Below are 24,820 nucleotides of genomic sequence, written 5' to 3'. Positions count from 1 at the left end.
TATTTCAGAGATAAGGACAGTCTGTTATGTAGCTACTTGGTTAGAAGAGTTTCGATTCCCTCTCTCTCCTCCTGATGTTGAGAAATTCCTGGCCTAGGAGATTCCTGCAGCAAGAGGATGTGGGGGGATGAGTTGCACACCCGGCATGGCTTGGAGTTGGCTATTTTCAGTCTGTTGTTAAGTTTCAGCTGTCTCAGGGTATCTCCAGTACAAGCTACATCACCTCTGCTAAGGCAGCATGGCTTTGTCCTCAAAATGTTTACAGTTGCGTTGAGTATTTTTTTTAATGGGAATTAATTTGTAAAAAATGCCATTTTTCAGGCATTTTGTTCTCCACAGAATACAAATGGATACAGAAAAAATACTTCTCTATCCAGAGAGCCTTCTCTGTTCTTTTTTTCTAGCCGTGCTGTCTCAACGGACCTCTGACATGGAAAATAATACATCAGAGCTACTGAAAATGGTTTTTAAAAAATCTGATTACAGAACATGTTAGATAAAGGAAATCAGATTCTTTGAATCAGATGTAGTTAACTGGTACTCGTTTTGTTGTTTTTAATAATGGCTACAATAAGAAAGCTCAAAACTTGCTCATTCCTAAATTACTTTCAGCTTTTTACTTTTTCCCCAGCCTTTCTGATTTTTCTTAGATAATCTTTTTAAGTAACTGTGATAGCGTAAGTACTGTATAGGGTTTAATTGTCCTTTATTCAAGTTTCTCCTCTAAGAAATCACTAAGCACTTCACTATTAATACCAACAATACCAGAACCAGATGCCTGACTACTTTGATTAACTTTGTCTGAGAGAGAAATTGTATTCCTTTTCCTCAAAGCACATATTAGGTTTCTAGAGTTCAGCTTTACATGAAACCCGATAAAGACATCTTTCCTTCCCGTATCTCAGGCATTTCAGTTTATGTATATTCAGTGATTTGATTTATAAAGGGATTGTGAATAACTTAACTAAGATGTTCCCCACTTCACCAAGTTCCCAGAGGAACAAAATACGTGAAAAAGAAGTAATATTCATAGTGTTTCATTCACTAGAAAGAGTTTAAGAGTTTTGAGGACATTAAACAAAGATTACAACTGGGTCATTGAGAACTTCAAAAACTGAGGGAAACTGCTTCAAAAACTTGCTTGAAAAAAAGATCAAGTCTACAAATGCAGTTATTCATTTCTTCTATCTACAGTAATCTGAGACACATGGAAGAAAACAGTCCTGACATTCTGTGAAGACAAAAATCTCAAAAAACATGCGGAAAAAGACACAGGAGATATAAAGCATTACAAATTAGATTAATTCCTGCAGAGGAATGGGAAGGCAGTGATGATTTTAAGCAACAGCTGAAAGAATAACTTCTTTAAACTAGTTCCACTTACGGCACAACAGCACATCATGATCTAGAGCACTCACCACTTAAATCTACACTAACTGTATAATATCCACATCAGCCACTGTTAGGTAGGGAAACTCATTCCAGTAAATCACACAAGATGGTCTTATCACACCAATCTACAGCTGTCTGCCACAGCGTATCATAGCTTGGCCATTGGTCTGACCACTCTCAGATGTCTCTGGACAGGACGGCAAAAGAGTTGTGAGGAAGGCTTTGGAGAAGAATTTTGTGGACTCTAAGAGTTCCTTTTTGGCATGCAGGGCCACCAAGGGGAAGTATGACAGCATCCTGGATAGATGCAACAGGCCAATACTGCATTTTTCTGGGCCAGAGAGAGTCTGCTGTAAGAATCAAGACTAAGGTGACAGATGGGATGAGATTTTGCCATGTAGCTGCAGCAAAAGGTCTGTATTTGAAGAGATTTGCTCCCAAAATAACCTGTGAGGTTTGGACACAGGATGGCTGTCCAAAACTAAAGAGAAGACTGGGTCATGTACAATACTCAAGTTACAGCCTGACTGACTGGCACGACGGCAATATTGTCTACAATGCTCCAGACAGGAGAAGATGAATATGCTTGATGTTAAGGGAATAAGCACTTTTACTCAGGCTATGACCTAGATGACAGCTACAGAGATACCCCTGGAATCCAGTTTGGAAAGATGGAAAGAAGTCTGGAATAAGCAGGCAAACCTGCAACTCATCCATGCGGAGACAAGAAACTGGAGAAGATGCTGTGTATGAAGAGTAGGGATCAAAAGACATCATGGAGGACCCTCCTCTTAACCAGAAAGGTGAAGAATGAATGAGGAGGATATCCATGAAGACAAAAGAGGCTGTGAGAAGAGACTGAAGCAGAACAGTAAACAGAAATAAAATATTCAAGAAGAGGTGCACAGTGACCATGTTGGTAACATGCCAAAGACTGAACCCCTAGAAACTTAAAATTATTCCTTAAACTCTTGACTATTTGTCAAAATAGTGAACATATGAAAAATCCTGGCAATGGTGTTTTCTTAAATTGGCAAAGAACCTGAAAATGACTATGAGGTACAAACTTGGAGGCTACTGAAAGTCCTAAATGTTGATATTTTAAAGTTTTACTCATCTGATCATAGCATGCACACAAGGAAATGAAGTGTCACATTAATACCTTGTGGTGGGATTTCAGGTTAAGCTCATCTTTCAAAAGTTTATTATCACAGGAGCCAGTGGAACTATGTTCAGGGATAAAAGTTCATGAATAAGAGTGTCTTTGCTGAGTTCAATGCTTAATGTCTGTTAATGTTCCACTTTAAAAAATACCATGCCCACAACTGCTAAAAAATATTACAGACACAAAAGATGGAATAGCTACAGCAAAATAATCCTTAAAGTCATGAATAAAATGGCAGGTGGCTGTAATGTTAATGATATTTCAAAAGCAGTTGTCATTTAAGTAGAGAAAACTGCTATGGCACAGTTAATGGACATTTCCCATGAAGAAGAATATCAGCCTGAAATCTAGTTAGCAGAGAAGTCACTAAATTTCTTATGAAATGTTTTAGTTTGTAATTTCTTTTATCTATAAAAAGAAGGAAAAAAAAAATTTAGTTTTTCTGACCTTAGGAAACTACTGAATGGCAACAGCAAAAACCATATCCTAGAGTGCTGCCTAATGGAAGTAATGAAAACATGAATTTTAGTCCTATTTTTCTCAGGATTTGGACTATTTAGAAGAGGAGTTTGGAAAGAGTTAGCTTAGGACAGAGAAGCAGGCTAGGTGGCTCCGTGAGCCACGTGGATGAGTTCCTCAGGTTGATTTGCTCAGCATACAGCCCTTCAGGCAAAGCAGGACCTATGCTCAGACTCTCTGGCCAGAGTCCCATATTCAGAAAAATGGTCTGATTCTCACTAGCATCTTCATTTCCTTTCCTGTCCAATTTATTTAGGGCATTCAGTAGATGATATGAATTGCTCTTCTGCAAACATGTAATTGCAAACTTTAAAATTCTTCTCTAGTTCCAAGTAAATGTCCTTAAGGAAGAAAAACATTGATCGATGGTGAATCATACGTTTGCTCCCTAATTTAAGTAACTTCTTAATCTAAGGTACCTGAAGGGAAAATGTTTCATATATGACCTTCAGTTGCAACGATTCTGTTATACTTTAAAATCCTTTAACTATATTTGCAATGCCAAACCTGCAGCAGACATCTTTTTGGCTAGGGACCATCACTCACACTGACTCCTGAATGGAAAGGAGCATTCAGCACTGAACAAAACAGACCTCCACATCACAGCATGTAAAAACATTCTCTGCACAAAGAACGTAGAAATTAAAAAAGCAAAATATTTTTTTATATCCATATCAATAGCAAATGGAAATATTCCAGCTTGCTTTCGAAGTCTGATGGTTATTCATAATAATTGTTTTGAACATCTCCCAAATGTCCCCTGAACATCTCAGAATTAGAAGATATATGGGAGTTATTTGTCAGACATACCTGTTTGTTTTTATTTGGCCTTTCTTGGTTGCAATAGATTGTCAGGCAGTACACATTGAACTATATCAACATACCATACACTGAAATACATCCTGGTAAATCTATTTCAAGGGGGTACATTTGCTAGCTGCACAACTACATATCAGGAGGAGTAATTCAAATCACACTTACTACCATATCAGTAGAACATGGGAAAAAAATCCTTTTTTAACTTCTACAGGAAGCTGGTGAATTTTGTATACCAGGTTCTGCTTTTGCAGAACAAAGCCTGGGGAATATCTAAGGGCAATTGATTTAGATGCTAATCTTCAGGAAAATCTGCCCTAGGATGTATTTCTATTTAAAAGGTGGTTTTAATTTATAATCTGTGATTCCCTGAACTCTTTTCCTCTTTGAGAAATCAATCATACTGTAACATCTCAGCAATTCATACTCAGACACCAACAACTTCAGAATTGTCTTATCCTACTCAGAAATGGAACAGATGCATCATTAGATGGCTTTTTTCACTGTATATTTATGCATTTACTATACACACAGACATTAGATACAATATATAAAAGCACAAGGAGTTTGAAGAGTGCTCACCGTAAGTGAGAATATACAGTGGTTTTCCATTAGTATCCATAGTGGTTAGGCAAGGAGCTTTCGGTGAGATGGTCCCCCATCGCTGCAAAGCTGCTTCCAGAGAAGGCGGCCAATTTGTAACCACACCTAATTGTTCCCCACGCATAGCCAACATCTGAGCTCCTTCTGGCTTTGGCTGGTTTGGATCTGGCTGTTGAACTTATGATTATGAAAAGATATACAGTTACCATGTAAATTCTATACCTTGTGTACACCTGTGTAACCAAAAGAATAAGTTACCTTTGCAAAATATCCTGAAAATAATAACATGTTAGAAGGTATTGAGAAGCAACAGAAAAATATAACAGAATAACTTTTAACAGAGGTGAAGCTACTGAAACATCTCAAGAATGCACGCACTTACTCTTATACTAGCTCTACAAGCAGGGAAAAGAAACTGCTGAGGCAGCATGCATATATTTAACTTCGAAATAATCAACCTTTCTTTATTCCTAAAGAGAGATGGAGAATACTTCCTCCTGGAAAAAATGCAGTAATGAGATGAACTGCAGAACTACTGAAAAAATGTACTTTTAACAAGTCATCAGTAACAGATTGATTTAAGTCATGTTCTGTAACAGTGACTTCTTATAAACTACTATGAAGACTATTTAAATCTCCACATCCTGGCTAAGCTTAATTCTCAAAACACTGGCCTCCTTAAAAAAAATTACATCTATTGACTTTATCCTTGTTTCTATCTTACATTTAGTTCATTTTTTCAACGCTTCTGTGTTACGCAAGGATGTGTAAAACATTTAATATGATCCCTCACTGACAGTTTTTCTCCTATTGGTGTTCAAAAGCAATGACTGTAATCCACAGCTGAACGTTCTCAAAGCAAAGTTTCCCTCCACTCTCTTCTGTTGTTTCTTTGCAAGTAGAACCAGGAGCTGAGCAAACAAGAGACTTTTGACTCTACGACGCTATGTCCAAGCTCACTACAAGCAGATTCCACTGAATTTTGATGCTTTTTGGTACTTGACAGTAAAGGGAGGGCTTACTTAGCTTTCTAGAAAGATAATGTACGAAACAAACATTTTACAGAGTTTTAATAAGAGATCCCCAAACCTTTTGAAAAACAGTCATTTTACCTTCTAACAATTCCTCAAAGTCATCTACAAAGAACTCTCGTAATGGTGGTCGTTTGGGCCGTTTTAGTGTATTGACCAGCTGCTGAATCTTTGCTGACACTCTGCTGCTCACTGGTACTCCTGCAGGACAGGGATCAATGGAGACATCAGTTGACTGCTACGCTGAACGCCACCAGACGTTACATGGGGTAAGAAAAAGTCTAGGACTGCAAGGCCACCACAACTACAGTTTCATGCCATACTGTGACTCAAGTATTCAACATTAAGACATAAAGATCATTTCAGCAAAAAGGAACAATGATGCCTAGTTTAAATAAAAACAATACAACAATGTCAGAGTGAGCTTGAAAAATTAGAGAGAAAACAGCACACAGACTGAGGGAGAGAAACATAGTGAAAAAACCCTCCCTACAGCAAGCGTCAGTAACCTTAGAGAACTCTTCTAGGTGGCATTGGTAATGGTCAGTGAGAAACCAGGCATTGGCTCTCCTGATGAACACTGGTCATACCAACATTGTCTGACTAGACCGCAGCTCAGCAAGGAGTGTGGGTCACAGGCTCTGCCCCATCATTTATTCTGGGTTGCTCTTCACACTGTGATGGACATCTGTCCAGTATCCATCTTAAACATCATTCACATCTTTGCATTACTTCAGCATGACCCTGTGGTCTCTGAACATTCCTACAGCCAATCCCACCAGCCAGCAAACTCCAAAGGGAGTGTGCTTGCCCATACAGTACTTTGAAAAACACAAATTCTGAACAGCAGTATAGGGCAAGGGGCACTTTTATAGTATAATCTCATCAGTCACCTCCCCCTTCCTTTTCCCTAGTCAAGTGCAAAACCTCTGCAACATTAATGTCTTCTGTTCCTGAACTAATAGCTTTCTGTAGTGAATTTCAGAAATTTCAACTTCCTACCCTTCCATAAAGTTGGCTCCAAAATTTTTACCAAGTGGCTTTTAGAGCTGAAGCTGCCAAGTTTAGATGCGATACACTTGGTCAACAATTCCATACCCTGCTGAAATATTGTTTAATAAGTTTTAGAAAAGAGGAGCAGTAAATAAGAAAGGGTTTACAAATAACTGTTTTTCAAAAAAAAATTTTTCAGAAAATAAAACTTCAAACATGTCACTTTTCAAGATGTAGCCATCATAGCACGTCACGTTCTTTGCCATTTAAAAAACAGGTTAGCTGTAACCAGGCAGCATGATAAAAGCAGATCTGAAGAGATTCACTGCTTTCTTTTGCCAAACAATTTCTACAGGGAGTCAGCTCTGCTGATTATGAAATATTTCTCTATGTCAGCTTCGTTTATACCAGTTTATTTTAAAACTGTAAAGATGCTGCAACTTTGTACATGTTTATAAGTAAAAAGTACCCAGAAGAAACAAAGAGCAGATGCATACAGTAACCACTATAAAGGTTACAATACTCAAACGCCGCCCCAGTTTTGCTTTGTGACATACCATCACCAGTCTCCATAAGTTCAGCATTTCCATACTTTGGTGCCACCCGTGCTGTTGATCCTTGTGGTCTTTCTACTTGTATTGAGTGTTCTGAGGTGTAAGTGGTAACATCTGGAGGGGCAGAATGATTTTCTGTGAAAAATAAGTTAAAAGGTTTAACTGTGTACCTCTAGTGTTGAAGGGCAGAAAAGTAAAGGGAAGACAAAAGGATACTATTTGGTTTTTTTCCCAATGTCAGAACAAGCGTTAAAGCTAATGCACAAAATGAATGCATACAACTACAATGTACGGCATGATTTTGATAAATGAAGTTTCCACCAATTAAAACAGGGGCTGTATATCTGCAATCATATAAGCAATAGGCTAAAAAAAGATACAATTAGGTTGTAGATTCTCCACTGACATTTAATTTTATACTAAGTTAAAGCTTGTGAACAACCTCAAGAAGAAAAGACCCAGACAAATATAATTCTGAGAGATTATTGCATCGGTTTTTCTAAATAAAAAGAATACAACATGTTGTCAATCACTTGCAAGTGCCAATGCATATCCCTTTTATAACGTGCATTTTGAACATGCCAATTTTAGTTAAGAAAGGAATTCATTCGTATTTTAGGAAAAAAATCGATCATAGCAGGGTTGGAATCCAGAGGAAAGAAATAAAATGTAAAGAAACATGAACTTTGCATTCTGCATGGACACTTGCTTGTCTACTATTTTTAGACAGAGCTATTTCAATTCTTCCGCATAACAAAGACTTGCCTTCCAGAAGGCAAATACAATTTGGTCTGACTCATGCCAGCACTGCTAAACAATTCCACAGAGCTGATCTTTGTCTTTCATAGCCTGATAACTCAGCATGCTACCACAGTTTGTTTTCCCATGTTTTCAAGTCTGAGTCTGTATTACCTACATATTTGTCCTATTTTTATGGGTTGTCTCATAATTTTTTTCCAGGTTTTTATCAACATTAGAGTAGACGAGATAAATACCATGAACAAATAACAACTTCTCTCTCAATTGACATAAATGATCCCCAGCAGCCTCTGAGATACAAAAGAAGGCAGATCTTCATTCTGCTGTCACTGAAGTGAAGAGGAATGCACTGCATTTTACAATAGGGTAAGAGTCTTTAAAAATGCAAAAATTCTGCAAAAACTTCATCTTGTTCCAATACTGTTTTCAAGGTGTGCTTTTTATTAAATCTGTCCTATAAGCATTATGGTGTCGTTACTCTATTATAACACCAACTTCTACAATAAATTCCACCTCAAATGTAATTATAAAGCATTTTCATGGGTCTTGAAGTTTGGATCATTGTAATTCTTGTGCATTCAATCCATTCATACAACAAAGATATTGTTGAAAAACTTCTTTTTATAGCTACACATACAATAACAGTATTAGATGCCTATTTTGCATACTTCTCATTTGAAGTTAGCATTTGATGGACAATCATGAAAAATTAAGACATGACACTAATGTCTATAGTTGTTATTTAATGTTTATATTCATGAACATCATAAGGACTCAACCTCATCACTCAACCACAGTATCTGGTTGAGGAAAACACAAGATGGCTTTTATCGTGCAACTCAAAAACAACCTTACATCCTACACATGTCCAGTTGAGCCTTTTGAGTCTCACCACATCTATTGTTATAATTTTACTGAAACAAACACTTATATTCTGCTGTAAATGACCAACTTAAGTATAACAGCTTGGGCAATGAAGCTTATGCTGGTAATTGTTTGAATAATGTCTTCCTTTCAGATGTCTTGTCATTATCAAGTATTTTAGACTCAGCACAATTTTTGCCCTTTCTTGCTAAGTGGCAAGAGCTTTTTATAGATCATGATTGAATTACCCAATAACTAAGTCAATTAAAAAATGCTGATGTTTATCTTTTTATCTTTTACTTATAATGCAGTTTTGCTATGCAAATAGGAGAGGAGATCATGACGAAGAAAATAATTGTACTTAGTCAGCTATTAGTAATATGAGAAAGTATTTTTAAATTTAGCTATAATTGTTTATACCTTTCCAGTGAAGTATTTCCATCTTCCAGACTTTACAAGGCAAATTGAATTGGAGTTAAAGTATGTCCTTTCAGGTTTTAGCACTGAGATGAATATGTTTTAATGTGTGGGAGAGAAGATACGTAATTCAAAGCACCACAGAGCAGAGATGCTCTCCCTTCAGATCTATACACTTGAAACCAAATACTTCTTTGTAACACATGGTGCCGAGTAGGGTGAAATAACATGAGAAAGAAGCCTCCTGCTCTTTTGTAAAAGGGTTTCCTTTGGAACAAGCAGCACTGGCACTTGAATTTACTGAAAAGAAACTCCCTTCCCAAGGTGGCCACCACTGGCTGGCCAAAGAGTAGGGTTTTAGCACTCTGGCTGCCCATCTGCTATTTACATTTCCATTAAGAAGAACCCTTACCCAGCAGAAGAGGAACATTAAGGTTTGTCTTGCCATGTTCCTTTATAGTATCTGCTTAACAGATGTCTTATCATGGCAATATCTACAGCTGTAGGTTTCATCCATTAGATTTACAAATACTCAGTTGGTTCCCTTCTCAGAGTCAGGCTTGGAGAAATGAAAGCCATACAGACAAAAATTTAGTCTGAATGACTTCTAAAGACAAAGATAATTGTTATGTTATGTGAAACATACCCTTTTTGGTATAGAACCAAATCCAGGCTTAGACTATGGACACAATCTGTATAGAGCTGCTTGGTCTTATATCAGGTAACTTGAAGCACTGTTTGAGGTTCAGTTAAGAATAATGATCCTGACACATCTGTTCACTAAAAAGTAGAAACTGTGACAGCTGCATGACTTCAAAGCACTTCCTCCATCAAACATACATATTTGCGTCACCTCCTCTTCCCATCTCTTCCAATATTCTTGCATTAGAAGATCACAGACAGAACAGCTGTTTCCAGTTAAGGCTCTCTTAATTTCTGCCACTGAAGTGATATAATTTACCCTGTTTCATGCAAATCAGAAAGAACCAACAATGCAGAGCACGTTCATGTAGGTATAGAGTATGTGCATTGACAGAGCCCCACGTTTGAGAAGCCAAGAGGTAGAGGAATACTTTCCAGCGGAAGTTTGGCAGCACATATAAGCATCATGTATTTAAAAATTCTCTGGGAATACAAAAAGCATCTCTGCAATACTATACTTGAAGAAAATGCATCTTTTTCTCCCAAACAAGCTGATTCTTCTGGTTGTCAAGGAAGAGAAATCCAGCGTCAGAGCTGTGGCTTTTTCCATCAGCTGGCTTTCTCCCATATTGATGTCCCAGTGACAGAGAGTATTTTAAACTAGTCTCCTGTATTATAAGTTAATATTTCCCCTCGGAACACAGAAGAATTTTTAGGTTGTCAGAGAACTATCAGTCATGCCTTATGGCAGATGTTTTTATATTTACTTTACTAGAAATCTATGTAGCCTTTAATTTGGATAGAGGCCTTTGATTTTCAAACAGAAACATATTTGAAGCATATAAAAGAAACATTAAATGCACCTACAGGATCAGAATTTTGTAGCAAGATTTTTAACTCTTTATATAAATTTATAATCATAGGTAAGTGCTACGTGATTTTCATTACATGAACTTTCTGAGCTTTGGGATGTGCTTTTTCTCTTTGATTTTTTTTAAAGACCTTAGAAATATATAAAGTACTGATCCAAAGATGGGTCAGAACATTAGATATTTTTTACGGATTTCACTGGTTTGACCTATAAGTTCAAGAATTACCCAACGCAATCGTGATATCTGCCAAACTAAAGATTCTCCCTGTAGCTTAATACAGACACCTGAGCGTCTTAAAGCTGAGAATAAATATTTAAAGGATACCTATTCTAAACTAGAACTTTGGCCATAATATAGCAGCAGCAGCAGCCAAATTAAATGAACAGTATAACATTAAAAGCATATAATAGCTTATGCAAATCATCTGAATGATCTACAAAGCTGAACTCTGATTATATTACAACCAAAGCTTTTTATCAAATCCCTTCTCAGGACTGCGTTACAGTACTTAAATTGGAAAAATATCCCTTTGATTCGGTGAAGCATTCTGCAGGTCAAATCCAAGTGGATATCAGAACGGAGGGCTTTTTTTGGTTATCATTAAAGGCCTTTCCTGTGGCCCTTAAATTTGTATTTATCAAAATTGGCATCTTCAGAGTATGGCAGTATGTCCTTACATATTTATAGATAATACCTCTCTTGTAGTCTGATCTGTCTCTGGAGAACAACTCCCTGGACTTAAGAAACATCAAGCCATGGGAATATATGTTCTTTGTGATCAAGAACAAATTGTTTCCAGTAGCTGAGGAGCTTCAGAGAACAGGATTACTCTTCTCTCTCGCCTTCTCTCCTACCAAAGACGATTATTCATCTACGATCATTGGCACATGGCCTCTGAAACAACAAGGCTATCTGTGGGAATATTTCAAATCTATTAACTCTTAGAATACATTTAAACACAAAATCCACCTATTTGGATTGAAACAAAAGAGCCATTTAATTTAAAATTCTTACAGGAAGCAGCTCACCCATGAAGAAATACATCTTGTAGTTATCGTCTGCGCAGCTTCTCTTACATTTCCAGTCATCTTAGCAACAATGACTGATGGTAACCTTAAGATCACAGTCTCAATCTTTTAGCAGATATCACTCACATTTTGTATCCAAATAACCTTTACATTTCTACATGACAACTACTGTCCAACTAGTGATGTCATTTAGGGTATCTTATTGTCAGAACTAATAAAAATATGTATACAGTGAGGTAAGCTTAACTGTTTCCTTCAAAAGAGAAATCTTTCCAGTCAACATCAACAAGGTGAAATAAAACAAGTAAAATAAATAGTATTTGTCCTCTTCTGCAGAATACTGCCATCTTAATTTAGCTTTATAAATGCTGTATTATTTACCACAAACTCAGTGATTATAAAAAAAGACTTACTGTGCCAGATTTAAAATTACTGAAATGTCACATTATAAAGAAGCTATATTTAAAGACACATTAAGACTTGGTGTGTGAGTAATGCAACCTTTTAGAGTTTGGATAAATTTAATTCTCTATGCTATAATTTCCTCTAGCATTTCAGGATGAAGTCACAGAAAATAACCAAATGCAATGATTAATGTGTTCAGAAGTGTATGTGTTTCTAAACCAAGGTTCTAAGCTATTCATTTAGCATGAATTTAAGAATACAATAGAAATTCTTCTCCTGACTGCAATTCAGCAAATCCAGGCCATGGTGAGATGATTACTTATCTGAAAATACAGGTGTTACATCAAGGTATACTCAGAGCAAAAAAAAGGCTATGGACTACTGTTCCAACACACAAAATCAGAACATTTAAGATGTTTTCATGTATCTCATTACATATACTTGAAAAGGAATGATCTTTTGAGGAACAGTCACACAAAACTGCATTTCTTATGTGTAGCAGAACAGCAGCAAGGTTGTTTTATCTGTTCCAATATAGATTCTAACAGATTTTCAGTGAGACAACGCAAAATACACAGCCCCAGCAAGAATGCACCCAAAGCAGATGAGTTGTATGATAAACAGCAGTTACTAGAGAATGAAGGGAACACAAGTCTTGCTTTCCACATGCCTAATCAAATAGCTGCCTCATTTTAATGAAGACTAATGTCAATGGCACAATATTCAGAAATTATTAATGTCTGTGAAGCTTAGCCCTAATGGAAAGAAAGCTTTGACTCCCTAGGATCTTTCCAAAGGATATAAACAAGCTGATAATAACAGATTTCCTTTCAGAAGATATACAACAGACTTTCCCAAGGACTATAATGGCTAGATATCCCAACCCAAGTATTCTAGATTCAATTAAGAGCAGATAAAAAATATCTTTAAGAGGACCTACTGTTAACAGAATTATCAAAAATCACACAAACTATGTAATTAAAGTGGTGCAGCAGTAGGTGAAACTAGTGTGCAAGCAATCCCTAGTGCTGCATGCACTGATTTTCCTTACTGATGGATCTTACAGAGACCTTTTTTAGTGCTAAATAATAGAAGTCATGCAACTGTGCATTTTAAGATATTTGGGGCCAACAGCTAGAGACTGTTTGCCACACCATAAGTTTACCCCCCAATTTAAATTGCTACTTTTTTTTTTTTATTTTCTCAGGAAATAAGAACATAAAACTATCTCTCCATATAATGTAAATATAAAAACAGAAGAAGAAAAAGCATAGGAAAAACTTCATATAGCAGCACCAGCTGAATGTGACAGACAAAATTCATGTTAAACTGGACATGCTCAAAATGTCTGTATACTAACCTATATGTGTTTGAGCCATAACATCAGCTAGTCTGTGTGCAGCACCACTGCCTCCACTTTGTGTTGAGGAGGAGGAAGTGGTTGACGTGGTAGAGCCATGGATCGCTTGACTGATCCAATGTTCCATGTTTATACTCCCCTGACTTGAGGTGGGAGTTCCCTGGGAGTCGCCCTGTACGGAGCCTTCATCTTCTGAACCAGAAGAAGTATCTAGTAATTAAAAACAGTCTGTTAACTTGCAGTGCTTTTGGGTTTTCTTAATAGAAATAAGGCATGTTCATATTACAAATCTGAAGACAACTGCTATTAAGAAAAACTCATGAAGGTACGCGAACATAATTTTAAAAGTCTGTAATACTGAAAGCCCTGAAACGAAGTCAATTGCTAACTGCGCACTGAGAGAGCTTTCCTGCTCTAAGGCCATGGTTTGTGTATTACTGCACAAAAATAAGGATAATAGAAGTCTTCCTCTATAATGTGGCTTGAGAACCTTCTGCATGGACTAACAGCACAGAATACCCAAAATACTTTCCCAAGCTAATTCCACAAAGTCTGTGAAAAACTTTTGCAACTGTAGAAAGCTCATGCCTCAGTGAGAAATGGAGTCCCAGCTGGATTCAGTGAGTATAAGAATGCAAGAGATGTGGGGTATTTTCACAGTCTAGTAGGTAAAAGAACAGATAAATTTGAAAATGAATGGCATGACTAATTGTAAAGACAACGTTCCATTATAGTGTTATGGAACAAAGTAAAAACTTGAAAGTAACTTGGAGTCCCAGAAAATATGACAAGCTGGCCATAGTTAGGTCATCATAAGACCAAAAGGACCAATGCAAGTTGAGGTACCACCAACAGCAAAGCAATTATGCGAACTGCCCCAGCTGACTTTCCAACCACTCAGTTCACTTTCTCCTCTTCAAACATACCTCAACGTTATGCTCAGTGTGCTTCAAATGACATTTCCACTACTATCTATACAGACAGATTATTAGTTCATAGCAGCCCAAAGAACCATTTTTAAAAATCTCACAAAATATACAGAGATGCTCACCTGGAGGTGTGTAGGCATCCATTGATGTTTGCACCACCAATGAACGTCGTTTTGAGGGCATGGGGACTGCCATTTTCCTTTCTTTATGTTTAGCAAGGGCTGCCTGAACTGCTTCTGTGTGGACATCTGGAAGGAAAGAGAGATTTCAAGCTAGCTTTCAGACAGAAACAAGCTGTTTGTGCATTCAGTCCACCTGCACACAGGTTCGTTTGTATGCCAGCTAGGCTGGCAGTGCATATCGAATGATGAAAGGCCAGGAACGCAGGGGATCTCAGAGGGACTGCTTGAGTTCTCCTCACTGTAGAAGAAGCAGCTATAGTGAAAGAGTGCCATACCAACAGACAAGCCCTTTGAGCTGTACGATATTCCCAGAACAGTGTTGCAGTACTTGAAGAGTAGGAACTCCATTTCCCCAGAGCAAACCTCTGTTTAACCAAGAGCTGTTACTTCAGCAGCCATTACTGTTTTCAGTGAAAGCATGGTGTATTAACATTTCCTGTTTTATAAATGAATGAGGTTTCCAATTTACACAGAAGTCACACAGACAAAATGAATGGGAACATTTGCTTGAAAGGTAAGAGGCATGTGAAATGTCACAACAGAAACGACAGCAGGTCCCCCATTCCCAAATCCTCCTCCCAACTCCTTCACTTGGCCTTATTCACAGAAAAGTAAGTATTACATAAGGTTGGCCTGGGAAGAAAAAGCACCCCAAGCACAGGCCTGGTACTTCACAGGTGGGTGCTACACACAGCTCACACCAGCCCGCTCCAAAGCATCCAACAGATCCTTTCTCCGTGCAACATCCCCCATGAAGAGCTTCTCTACCTTTTTCACATGTAGATATAGCTGTCTGCCTCCCCAAGTCTGAAAAAGGCTATTTATCATGTCTAAAATACACTAGTGACATGCTTTGATTACTTATTTTGTTTTGTGCAAATCTTTTAATTACTAACATAACTATACATTGAAATAAGTCTGCCTTTAGTTTACTACCTTGTACTATTTGTCTGCATGAGGATACTGTATGCAAAACACATGGCAGCCAACAAAAGTCACTTATGGTTGAAGAAGTTGCCACACACTGATCATCTGGCACACAACTGGAAGCACGTTAGACGTTGCCTTTTAACCAGTCACCGTTAGTCAGCTGTTGAAAACACAGCAAGTTGTGTGCACTGTTTAGCTGTTCCCCTTTGTGAAGTAGGAGCATACTGAAGCAGGTTTAATCCAGAGTGATCCCACTTTTGCTGCTGAATCTGTTTGAAGACCACCCTTGTAGGCTGGTTTGGCAGCACACAGCCTGTTTCCTACTCCTGTTTTGATGCGGTGGCAGCTCTGAACAGGCAATGTTCCCCAAGAAAAGCAACAGGAAAGAGAAGAGTATATATATCTTTATTTAAAGACCGGTTGGTTGGATCACATCGGTGTAAGTAACTTGTTTTAAGTAACAACTGGGAAGGATTACTAGAAGCACTAGATGATACACTCTGCTGACAAGCCGCAACGTCTCATTTTTAATAATAGTGTTCCCTATCTTCTGCCAGGGTTTAAGCACCTCTCAGTGGAAAGACTGCAGGGAAGAGTAAGTCTAAGAAAAAGAACATTATCAGCTGCTTCTGTGAGTTGCTTCTTGCTTTTGTTTTAAATCATGAAGACAATAAGCACATTAGCGAAAGCAGAGCAAGAAAAGCAAACAGCAAAGCTGGAAGAGCATACTCAAAAGATAAAAGAGCCATGCAGCTGATGGACCAAAATGGAAGAATATTGCAATGCTAACCTCAAACCAGAAAACAATTTCTCTCCTGTCAAGTCATTATTTTAAAGTAGAAGGTTTAAGGTCTTTCTTATAATTAAAACGTGATGAAAAGTTTATGTGAAAAGTATCAGGCTAAGAAAATAAACAATGTAAGTCTTTACCTAAGAGCATGTCCCCAAGATAAATTCCTACCTGCTCACTCTACACCAATGCCAATAACATATACAGGACTGAACATGCTCACTAATAGTTCCTGTTTCTTACCCAACAAACAAGGAAAATTCTTGGGTTTCCTTCAAAGGATAGCAATTAGATATCAAGCAGTAAAAAGTGAGCTTTCCCTTTTACAAAAACCCTAAACTCTACAGCAATTTTTGGAAGAGAATAAATTTTTCTGATCAAGACAGGAAGAATTATTTGTATATTATTGTATTTAGGAGTGTTTTTTACTGTATTATGAGGGAGATGAGGTGTAACTCAAATTCTTCAAAAGTTGTTTTAAAGGAGGACAGTTGACAAAATCATTATTAAAATGCTTAGTGACAGCTGGACACTGAATCATAACTTGTGAATTCTTTGATTTCTTTTTTGATGTAAGAAAGTAAACTCATCAGCTTAATTAAAAATACTCTGCAAGGTTTTGATTTTCAAATAAGTCCATGGGAGTCCAGGAATTGAATTGTTTTCTTAATAAAGCACATGCCTGATATGTTTATTTGTAATGGGTTACTGTGGAATAAACCAAACTATAGATTACTAAAAAAAACACCCAAAACCCCAAACCCAAACCCCACAGGAAAGACAATACAATGGAAAAGATAAGAAACTCTGAATAAACAAGAGGGAGACTGACTGGGGAGAAGGAACACGCACACCTGCTCCCAGCCCAGCCTGCAAGGTCAACTATTCTGAAGGCATTACTCAGAGCATGGAGGCTACCAAAAAAACCAGGACACATGTCTAGAAAAGGCTGAGGACAGGACAGTCCAGGGATGGTCCAGTGACTATCAACAAGAGCTTACAGGCTTTTAGGGGGAGAGGAAAAAAAGGCAGCAGAAACAGTCAAGCTTGGGTGAAAAATCTTTTCACAACGTTCTCTCCCAGAAATAAAACTCTTGGCTAAACGAAGTGTCTCTAAGCACGGCTAAGGATTAGGTAAAGAATGAATAACAGCCTATATAGTTTGTATGGTCTTCTTTTTGAATGAAAGCCTATTGATGGGTTCTGAAAATGTTCTTCAGCCTATTTTGACAGTCTTGTATAGAGTTGGACTTGTTAAGCTATTGAACAGCATTCAAGCCATTCATACCTAGAGACTATGTCCCAAAGTATTTGAGAAATCAAGGAGGTGAGGGAAAGCCAGACTGATACTTAAGAATTACACTTGAGAACAACTCAGAGGTTACAACATCTACCCTGTAACCACAGCAAGACAGAAACAGTAGGTTTGTTCCCACCAAATATCAGCTTCAGGTATACATTTTCCATACACATGCTTTGCTTTTCTCTAGGTTTCAGCTTTGCTTTTCTGATCTACAAGCCAACTTTGCTGATGTATCACAAGGAGTGTTAACCAAAATACAACTAATAATCTCTTTTCATAGTTTCATGAAGCACAGATTTAAACTAAACTGAAGTGTACATTCCTTAGCAAAGGGTGACCCTGGTGATTTGCTTCTCATCAATTTGAGCAAGAGTGTGGTAGCTCTTTGTCTTCATCTTGGTGAAAGATGGGCTATGGTGTTTATCATATTGTATGTGACCCATTCTCTCCCACTGCTTGTCCACAATCTGCCCCTAGCAGCTACTGAAAAAATACAAGAAGACTTGTAATAGGAATTTATACAATAGTAATTGGAAGCTCCTTGTTCACTAAAGGAAGGAAACCACATTTGTGATACACACTGGGACAAAGTATATTGAGGGAAGAAGACATATCCAAGTTCCCTCAGGACAGGAAACTGCTTATCCCCCCAAATCCCATCAGTACAAAGCAGTTTGTATTCTCCACATATCACACAGAGCATCAGCAGAGAACATCATATTAGAATTTCAAACCATCTCTGGCAGGGTGATGCCCCTTGTATTGCAGGTCTGACAGAATTGCCTCAACTATCTTCTCACTCTACCCTGCCACACTCAGGCTAACTGAATTCATCATATTATGATTGAGCATTGCTTTAAAACACAGTTTCTTGTTAAATTTGCATGAAAAAAATTGTTCACGTATGAAGATTTTGTCCAGAAATTCCACACAGTTAGGAGCTTTCATTAAAAAAAAAAAAAAAAAAAAAATCAACAAAAACACCATCTCTCCTCTCTTTCCTCATAGTGTGGCATGTTACAATTTCTCACCTACTATAAACTTCTGATAGAGTTTCAAACGCAGCTATACCTTGATATAGTTGCACTCGAGCCTTCTGAAAAAGTCCTGGGTCTAAGTGAAAAGAAAATGCTTCTAGGCAAAATTTTCTTTCATGCAGAAGTCTGTGACATTCTAACTACACTGTTACAGCTGATAAAACGACTCTAGGTCCTGACCCCTCAAAGCACTCCTATAGGCAACAAAATCTTTATACTCACCCACCTGGCTTTTCCACAAGAAAGTCTCAACGGAAAATCTAGAACATAAGAGTAAAATACCACCATCTCTGTGTACAGTAGTAGGAACCAACGTGCAGTTCCTTATCTGCTATTGTCCTCCACTGTTTTAGGCTGGCCAACCACATGTTGAATCCAATTTGTGTTTGTACCCAAGGAATTAATAAACTGGAAAGAGTAAAGAAACACACTTGGGAAAGCTAATTGCCTAACTTGTGTTGTTTCAATCAACCTGGTGTTCAGTATTCAACCTGACATGTAGGCTGCCTGATAATATCTAGCAAACTTCAGACAAAACAGCTCTGTCCCCAGTCTTTGCTGCATTCAAACATTTTTGTTTGTTTATTGTCTCCCTTCACTTTCTATGACAGAATAGAGAGGGCAAGTATACTACTGGGAGCAAAGTCAGTAAGTGAAATATAAAGGAAGTGAAACTGTAAAAACACATGTGTGGTAGAGAGAAAGTTTCCCTTCAAAGAGCTAATGATCTATTAAACAAGAAACGAGGCATCAAAACAAAGGGCAGAGAAATTAAAACTGGCATAGGGAATGAGGGTCCATAAGCTCAGACTCCCATGGCTTTGGCCACTGTGCTCCATAATCAGAAACGCTCATCTATTGCCAATAGAGGTAAATTCAGCAGGATGAATTGCCCAGCTTTCCCAGGAGGTGCTCTGCTTAGCACAGTCACCCTTTTCATTTGGTTTATCTTGTAACTTGGCACAATGTTGTGCTCCTTGTTTAACTGAAAAGGTTTAGGAAAAAAACCCAACCCACTAACATACATTACTACACAGCAGCAGCTTGATATGGACACCATGGTCTTTCCCAGCTTTAAACCTCAGTGTGATCTAATGACTGCATGTTCAACACATCAGTGTATCTGATTGTCCATGGAAAAAGGACCAAGCCCATCTCTGTTTCTGTGGAACAAAGTGACATTATACCTATGCTGGCAGGCTGCTCCCATAACAAACCAGTGGGAGACTAGAGAGTCAGAGGTCAGCACACAGCCATGCCAGAGGGATGAGCCTGTGCTCAGAGATTGTTCATTTTAAACGCATGGTGATGTGGGAGGGAGCAACCGGGAGAACTCGGTGAAAGAAGATAAGAGGGAGAGAACTGTATTAACTGCAGATAGGTGGGCAGTGTTCAAAGGTTAAATAATAATGGCCAGAAACATTAACAAACACTGTTAATTACAGATTGTGCCTTTTTCACAGTGTTCGTTGATCATTTATTCCGTACATTTTTTATGACCTGGAATGCAATTTGTGGGGGGAACGACATGACAATTTTTTTTTAGTCAGTAGTTGGGTTAGCACACAGAGAGCCGGGCCAGGAGTTTTAGTCTGCTTTGTGCTGGCTGTGGGATAGGCAGTATCTTCTGAACTTTTACTGAAGTCTTTTCTGTGCAACATACTTTCTCTCCTCCTTCCACAAATGTATGTGTATTTATAATAAGTGGTGAGTTTCCTCTGTGACAAGCTGTCTTCTCCTAGCTATTTACTTTGGGGAAGGTGATCCTTCTAGGCTCAGATGAGCTCCACAAGCAAATCAGCCTTCTTTTCCTGAAGCAAGAAAGCAATTGTTGTGCGATGATTAAGGTCAGCCATTTCCTGGTCCACATATGGAGCCATGCTTCAGTATCTCATGTTTCTATACCGCTGCTAGAAAAGCACTCTTATGAAGTGTGCATCCTTGTTTGGCATGGAGCATAATCCTGACTTGTTCTCCCCCTTACACCCCATGAACAGGGATGACCCATTCCTTACTTGGGCCAGATGGATACAGTGTCCTTGAAAGCTCTGAACATTTGAAATAAGCTGCATATTCCTAGTCCTCCCACAGACTTTTGCAGCTTTTAGCAGAAGAATGAGTTTGCTCCTTTTTGTTCAGCTCTTTTTTAAAAAACAAAAACCTATTCAACAAATGATAGTTGCATTCTTCTTCAATGTGGAGGGGTTGTTAAAATTTTTTTCCTATATGAGTTTAACATGCCTCAGTGGCTTCCTTTATTCAGTATTAGCTGCATTTGCTCCATAGGCATGTCAATCACTCAATATACTGTAAGCAAAGTGATACCTCCTCATGGATCAGGGATTGGGGTGTTAATTCTGCATGGATCATGAAACAGGGTGCTCCTCCCATGGTAAGCATCAGCTACATTAAAAATTTCCACATTATAAAACTGTTCTTCACATCCCTTGCAGAAAATGCCTCAGCACACAGAAGAAAACCAGCATCTTCTTTTGCACTTAAATCAGGTCTTGCAGTTGTGTGTCAAGTAGTTCTCTTGCATCTAATTTATCACGCAGTCCTGTTTCTTTTCAGGAAAAAAAATTAAGACTTGCTGTAAACAGGAGTTGTGCATTGCTAGAATCAAGATAGCAGAAGTCTGTTTCTACCTATGTTTCAGATAAATATATTACTTCTATTGTCTTTGCTGGAGTTTTCCGTTTCCCAGTAATTATAAAACCTGATAATTATAATGCAATCAGCAGCTGTTTATGAAACAGAAATATGGAAAAACAAGCTATTGACTAATTTTTGCTGTACAGGTGCAGAATTATTTAACAGAGTCCCTACCATCTTCTGCAGTCTGGTTTTCCAGTTCTGCAGTAATGGTACTTTCATCCCTCCCTTTGGGGGACTTACCAGTGGAAGAATAAAACTGCTGGGAGACATACCTAGATGTGATCTGAATTCATCCATTTCATCTGTTTGTTCCTTTTGCCTCATGTAATTCCACTCCCCTGAGCTATTTTTGTCTTTTTTTTATTTAGCCTTTGGAAACAATCTTTCTTCCTTCACTTTAGTAGCCTTGTAACATGATGATACAACTGGGAGCAGCACAGACCCTAAGGACTCTGAGAAGGCTTAGCATCCTTGCTTTTTATGGGATAGTCCACAAACACAATTGACTTGCTCTCAGAATGGCAGATTATTAAGATCAAGAAGGTTGATGCTCTGCACTAATGAGTTGAGAATGCCAAACAATTTTTAATAAGAGGTTATTTATGTACATATAACACATATTTATGTATTATTTTTATCGCAGTAGAGGATCAGCCCTGATGTCAGACATGTAACAAATAAGTAAAACCACAAATAATTCTCTGTCTCAGGGAAGCCAGCACCTGGGGTGGCATCAAGGAAAGGAGCTGGAAGAACAGGCAGAGAGGCGGCTTGCAGGAGGCCACAGGAGCAAGAGCGGTTATTGCTGCATCAACATATTGTACAACAGAAGAATCCTAGCAGCTTCTGAGTTGTTACAGGGAGGCAACTGATACTATGGGAAAACAGCACTATCAAACTAGTGCTATCGAAGGTGAGTTTTGGCTGAAAATTCTAGATAAGGCAATGCTAAGTATAGCAATGGTATGCTAAGTAATTATACAGAGGAAAGGTTGGCAATTGCTGCTTTACAGGAAACTAGTAGTTGAAAGCATGAAAGTCTCTTATGAGTTTAATCAGACCTTTGTTGTAGCTACCATGGAAACGAAGGATATACTGAGAATTCATTTCCTAATACGTGGCCTGTAAGTACTCTGAGTAGAGATAATTTGGTAGCTACATCTATTGGAAATGCAATCAGGACGTACTAAATAGGGTGAGACACGGTAAATGTGGTATCATCAGAACAGATTACAGTTAGGCTTCGTCTTTTGATTGTCCTGGGCTGACAGCACTGACTTATTTTCAGGCAGATAACAGGGCAAGTGATTTCATAAAAATTGCCATGTTCATCCAACACAGATCAGTCCTTGGAAAATCATCTCACCTTTGGGAATGTGAAAGTAAGTGAGTCCATATAATAACAGATCTTTGCTGTGGGTGATGCTATAATGAAGCAGTCTCAGAATACTTTCACCATCTCTCTGGGTATTAAGATAGGAAAGCACATAGACCGAACAGTGTGACACCTAATTTCTCTCCAGCTGCAAGTAGGTGTGCTATTAATTCTGAAATATGGCATTCACAGCAAACACAGTGAATACTTGACTGAATGCAAGAACATCTGCTCTAAGACAACACTCATTTATATGAGGGCTGTGGAGGTTACTAACAGAAATAAACTATTGCTTACATTTCAAAAAACAGTTTAAGTGTGTAATTTTCAGACTTTGGGATGTTTAAACTATATGTACCGGGTCTCTCGTTTTACTGGGAACTGGGGATACATGGATATGCAGGGGAAAGTTCTGCTGACTTTTCATGAATTTGGGGCCAAATTTTGTTAACCTGCACAATCTTTGACAATGAAAAGTCAGTGTTTTAGAAAACATCTGCACTCCCATGAATGTGCCACTGAAAAAGGCCTGGCTCTTCCAGGATGCTGCAGCCAACAAACTCTACTGGTGCAGGAAACTGCCCTCCATGCACTCACAAAGGGCTGTGCTGTGCCATCATTCATCTGCCGTTAAGTACCTCCCAGGCCTCTTCTGTCCACCCCCAGGTGCACACCTGAAGAAGCTAGAAGCTTTGCACGTTCTCATGTGGTCAGAAAGCTTAACTCTAAAGAAGAAAAGCACAGCTGTCATCTCCCACTTTGGATGGCAGTGGTGATAATCCCTAATTCTGGGTGGAAGGAAGGTAAAAGCTGAACACACAGCTGGGAAAGCTGTATGGGCAGGCTGTGAAACATGCAGGTTATGTGATGGAAAAAGAGGACACCAAAACAGAATACTGAACTCTTTATGACTCCACTGCTAGTTTTGCTGAAAGGCAGAGTTTTGGCTTTACTTTGGATTCTTAAAGGTATTATAATATAAAGTTGATTTTAAAATGTTTTTCTCTGAGATTTAAAACTATATTAACCCTACTCATAAGTGAAATAAAAAAACATGCAGGCCTCCTACTAATAATTTCCATCCCTCCATTTATTTATTATCTCATTTGTAATGCAATCTGGAAGTCAGCTTCACATAGTGACTTCATCTCAGGCCCCCTTATTATGCGATCTGAAGTAAATCAACTTTCTATTTGTTTCTCTCTGGAGATCCTTGAGTAATTTTCCTCAAGAGTTCTGCAATTATCCTTACAAATTTTTCTGCTGGGTCAAAAGCAAGGATGTGGTCATATAAATTGCATCTTTGCAAAAGATTTTTTCCAACCTCTTTTTTGCCCTGATTGAGTTGTAGCTTGAAATTAAGTTTTTAAGTAAGCTAAATCAAATAGGAGATTAATTAATTTCTGAATGTCTACAGCCAGGTTAATTAATTCAGATTAACTTTTCCAAGTAACCCTTGCTCACCTGAAGGATTAACAAATTCTTTGTTTTATGACGAGCCACCTTTATACTTACATGCAGTCCCATCTTGATACATAGCACATTCATCACACTTTTCTTTCTCCTTATTCTTCGGAGAAATGCTAAACGATAACAGTTCAATAAAAATGATTCCTCAAATCTTCCCATTCCATCCTTTCCTCTACCACACACTATAACTCTTATATTCCCATAGTGTAATCCTTTTTTGTCAGTTCTGGCAAGATCGCAGAATGAGATCTTGAATGTCCTTTCAAAAACAAAATATAAGCCACCCATATATTTTAAAATCACCATGAGGTAAGCTGTAAACACGCAAACTGTCAGCAACCTTTGTTACGGTTCATACACACGCTTACCTCATGGCAAATGAGAACAAATACATGGTAAGGCACGTACTGAAGCTCCTAGAGCAGAACAGCTCATCTACCTATGGTCTGGTGCCAACTTCTCCTCTAGCATTTGGGTCTACAGGGAACAGCCTTTCATTGCTAGCTCCCTTATTTCAAATGCCCCTCAAACCTAGGCTGGGATGATTTGTTTTGAAGTTCATTGATTTCATGCTCAGTATAAGCTGTTCAGTCTTTTCCCTATTGAACCACAGTGTGGGAAAGGTGGGTCAAGAATTTGAGCTGAGAGCTGTAGTTAGGATGTGTTTGTTTTGGCAGTATCTCCAAAAATCTCCTATATTAAGATGTCTTTTAAAAGAAGTGCTGA

The 24,820-nt window shown here is 38.2% G+C and overlaps 1 protein-coding gene across 5 annotated transcripts in view; it reads right to left on the bottom strand.

The window, feature by feature from the left end:
• DIP2C (disco interacting protein 2 homolog C) overlaps window positions 1-24,820 on the bottom strand; it is a 331,427-nt gene that overhangs the window by 106,161 nt on the left and 200,446 nt on the right. For all 5 annotated transcript variants that reach the window (XM_074868279.1, XM_074868289.1, XM_074868299.1 and 2 more), the window contains 5 exons: window positions 14,472-14,597; window positions 13,421-13,630; window positions 7,077-7,208; window positions 5,608-5,727; window positions 4,475-4,672 (listed from right to left, as the gene is read on the bottom strand). In XM_074868279.1, the coding sequence (XP_074724380.1) occupies window positions 4,475-4,672; window positions 5,608-5,727; window positions 7,077-7,208; window positions 13,421-13,630; window positions 14,472-14,597 (786 nt within the window). The remainder of the gene's footprint in view (window positions 1-4,474; window positions 4,673-5,607; window positions 5,728-7,076; window positions 7,209-13,420; window positions 13,631-14,471; window positions 14,598-24,820) is intronic.

This window comes from Strix uralensis, chromosome 1 (genome assembly GCF_047716275.1).
Source record: "Strix uralensis isolate ZFMK-TIS-50842 chromosome 1, bStrUra1, whole genome shotgun sequence".
In the NCBI taxonomy this organism is placed as follows: domain Eukaryota; kingdom Metazoa; phylum Chordata; class Aves; order Strigiformes; family Strigidae; genus Strix; species Strix uralensis.
This window is presented reverse-complemented; position numbering and strand designations above follow the sequence as displayed.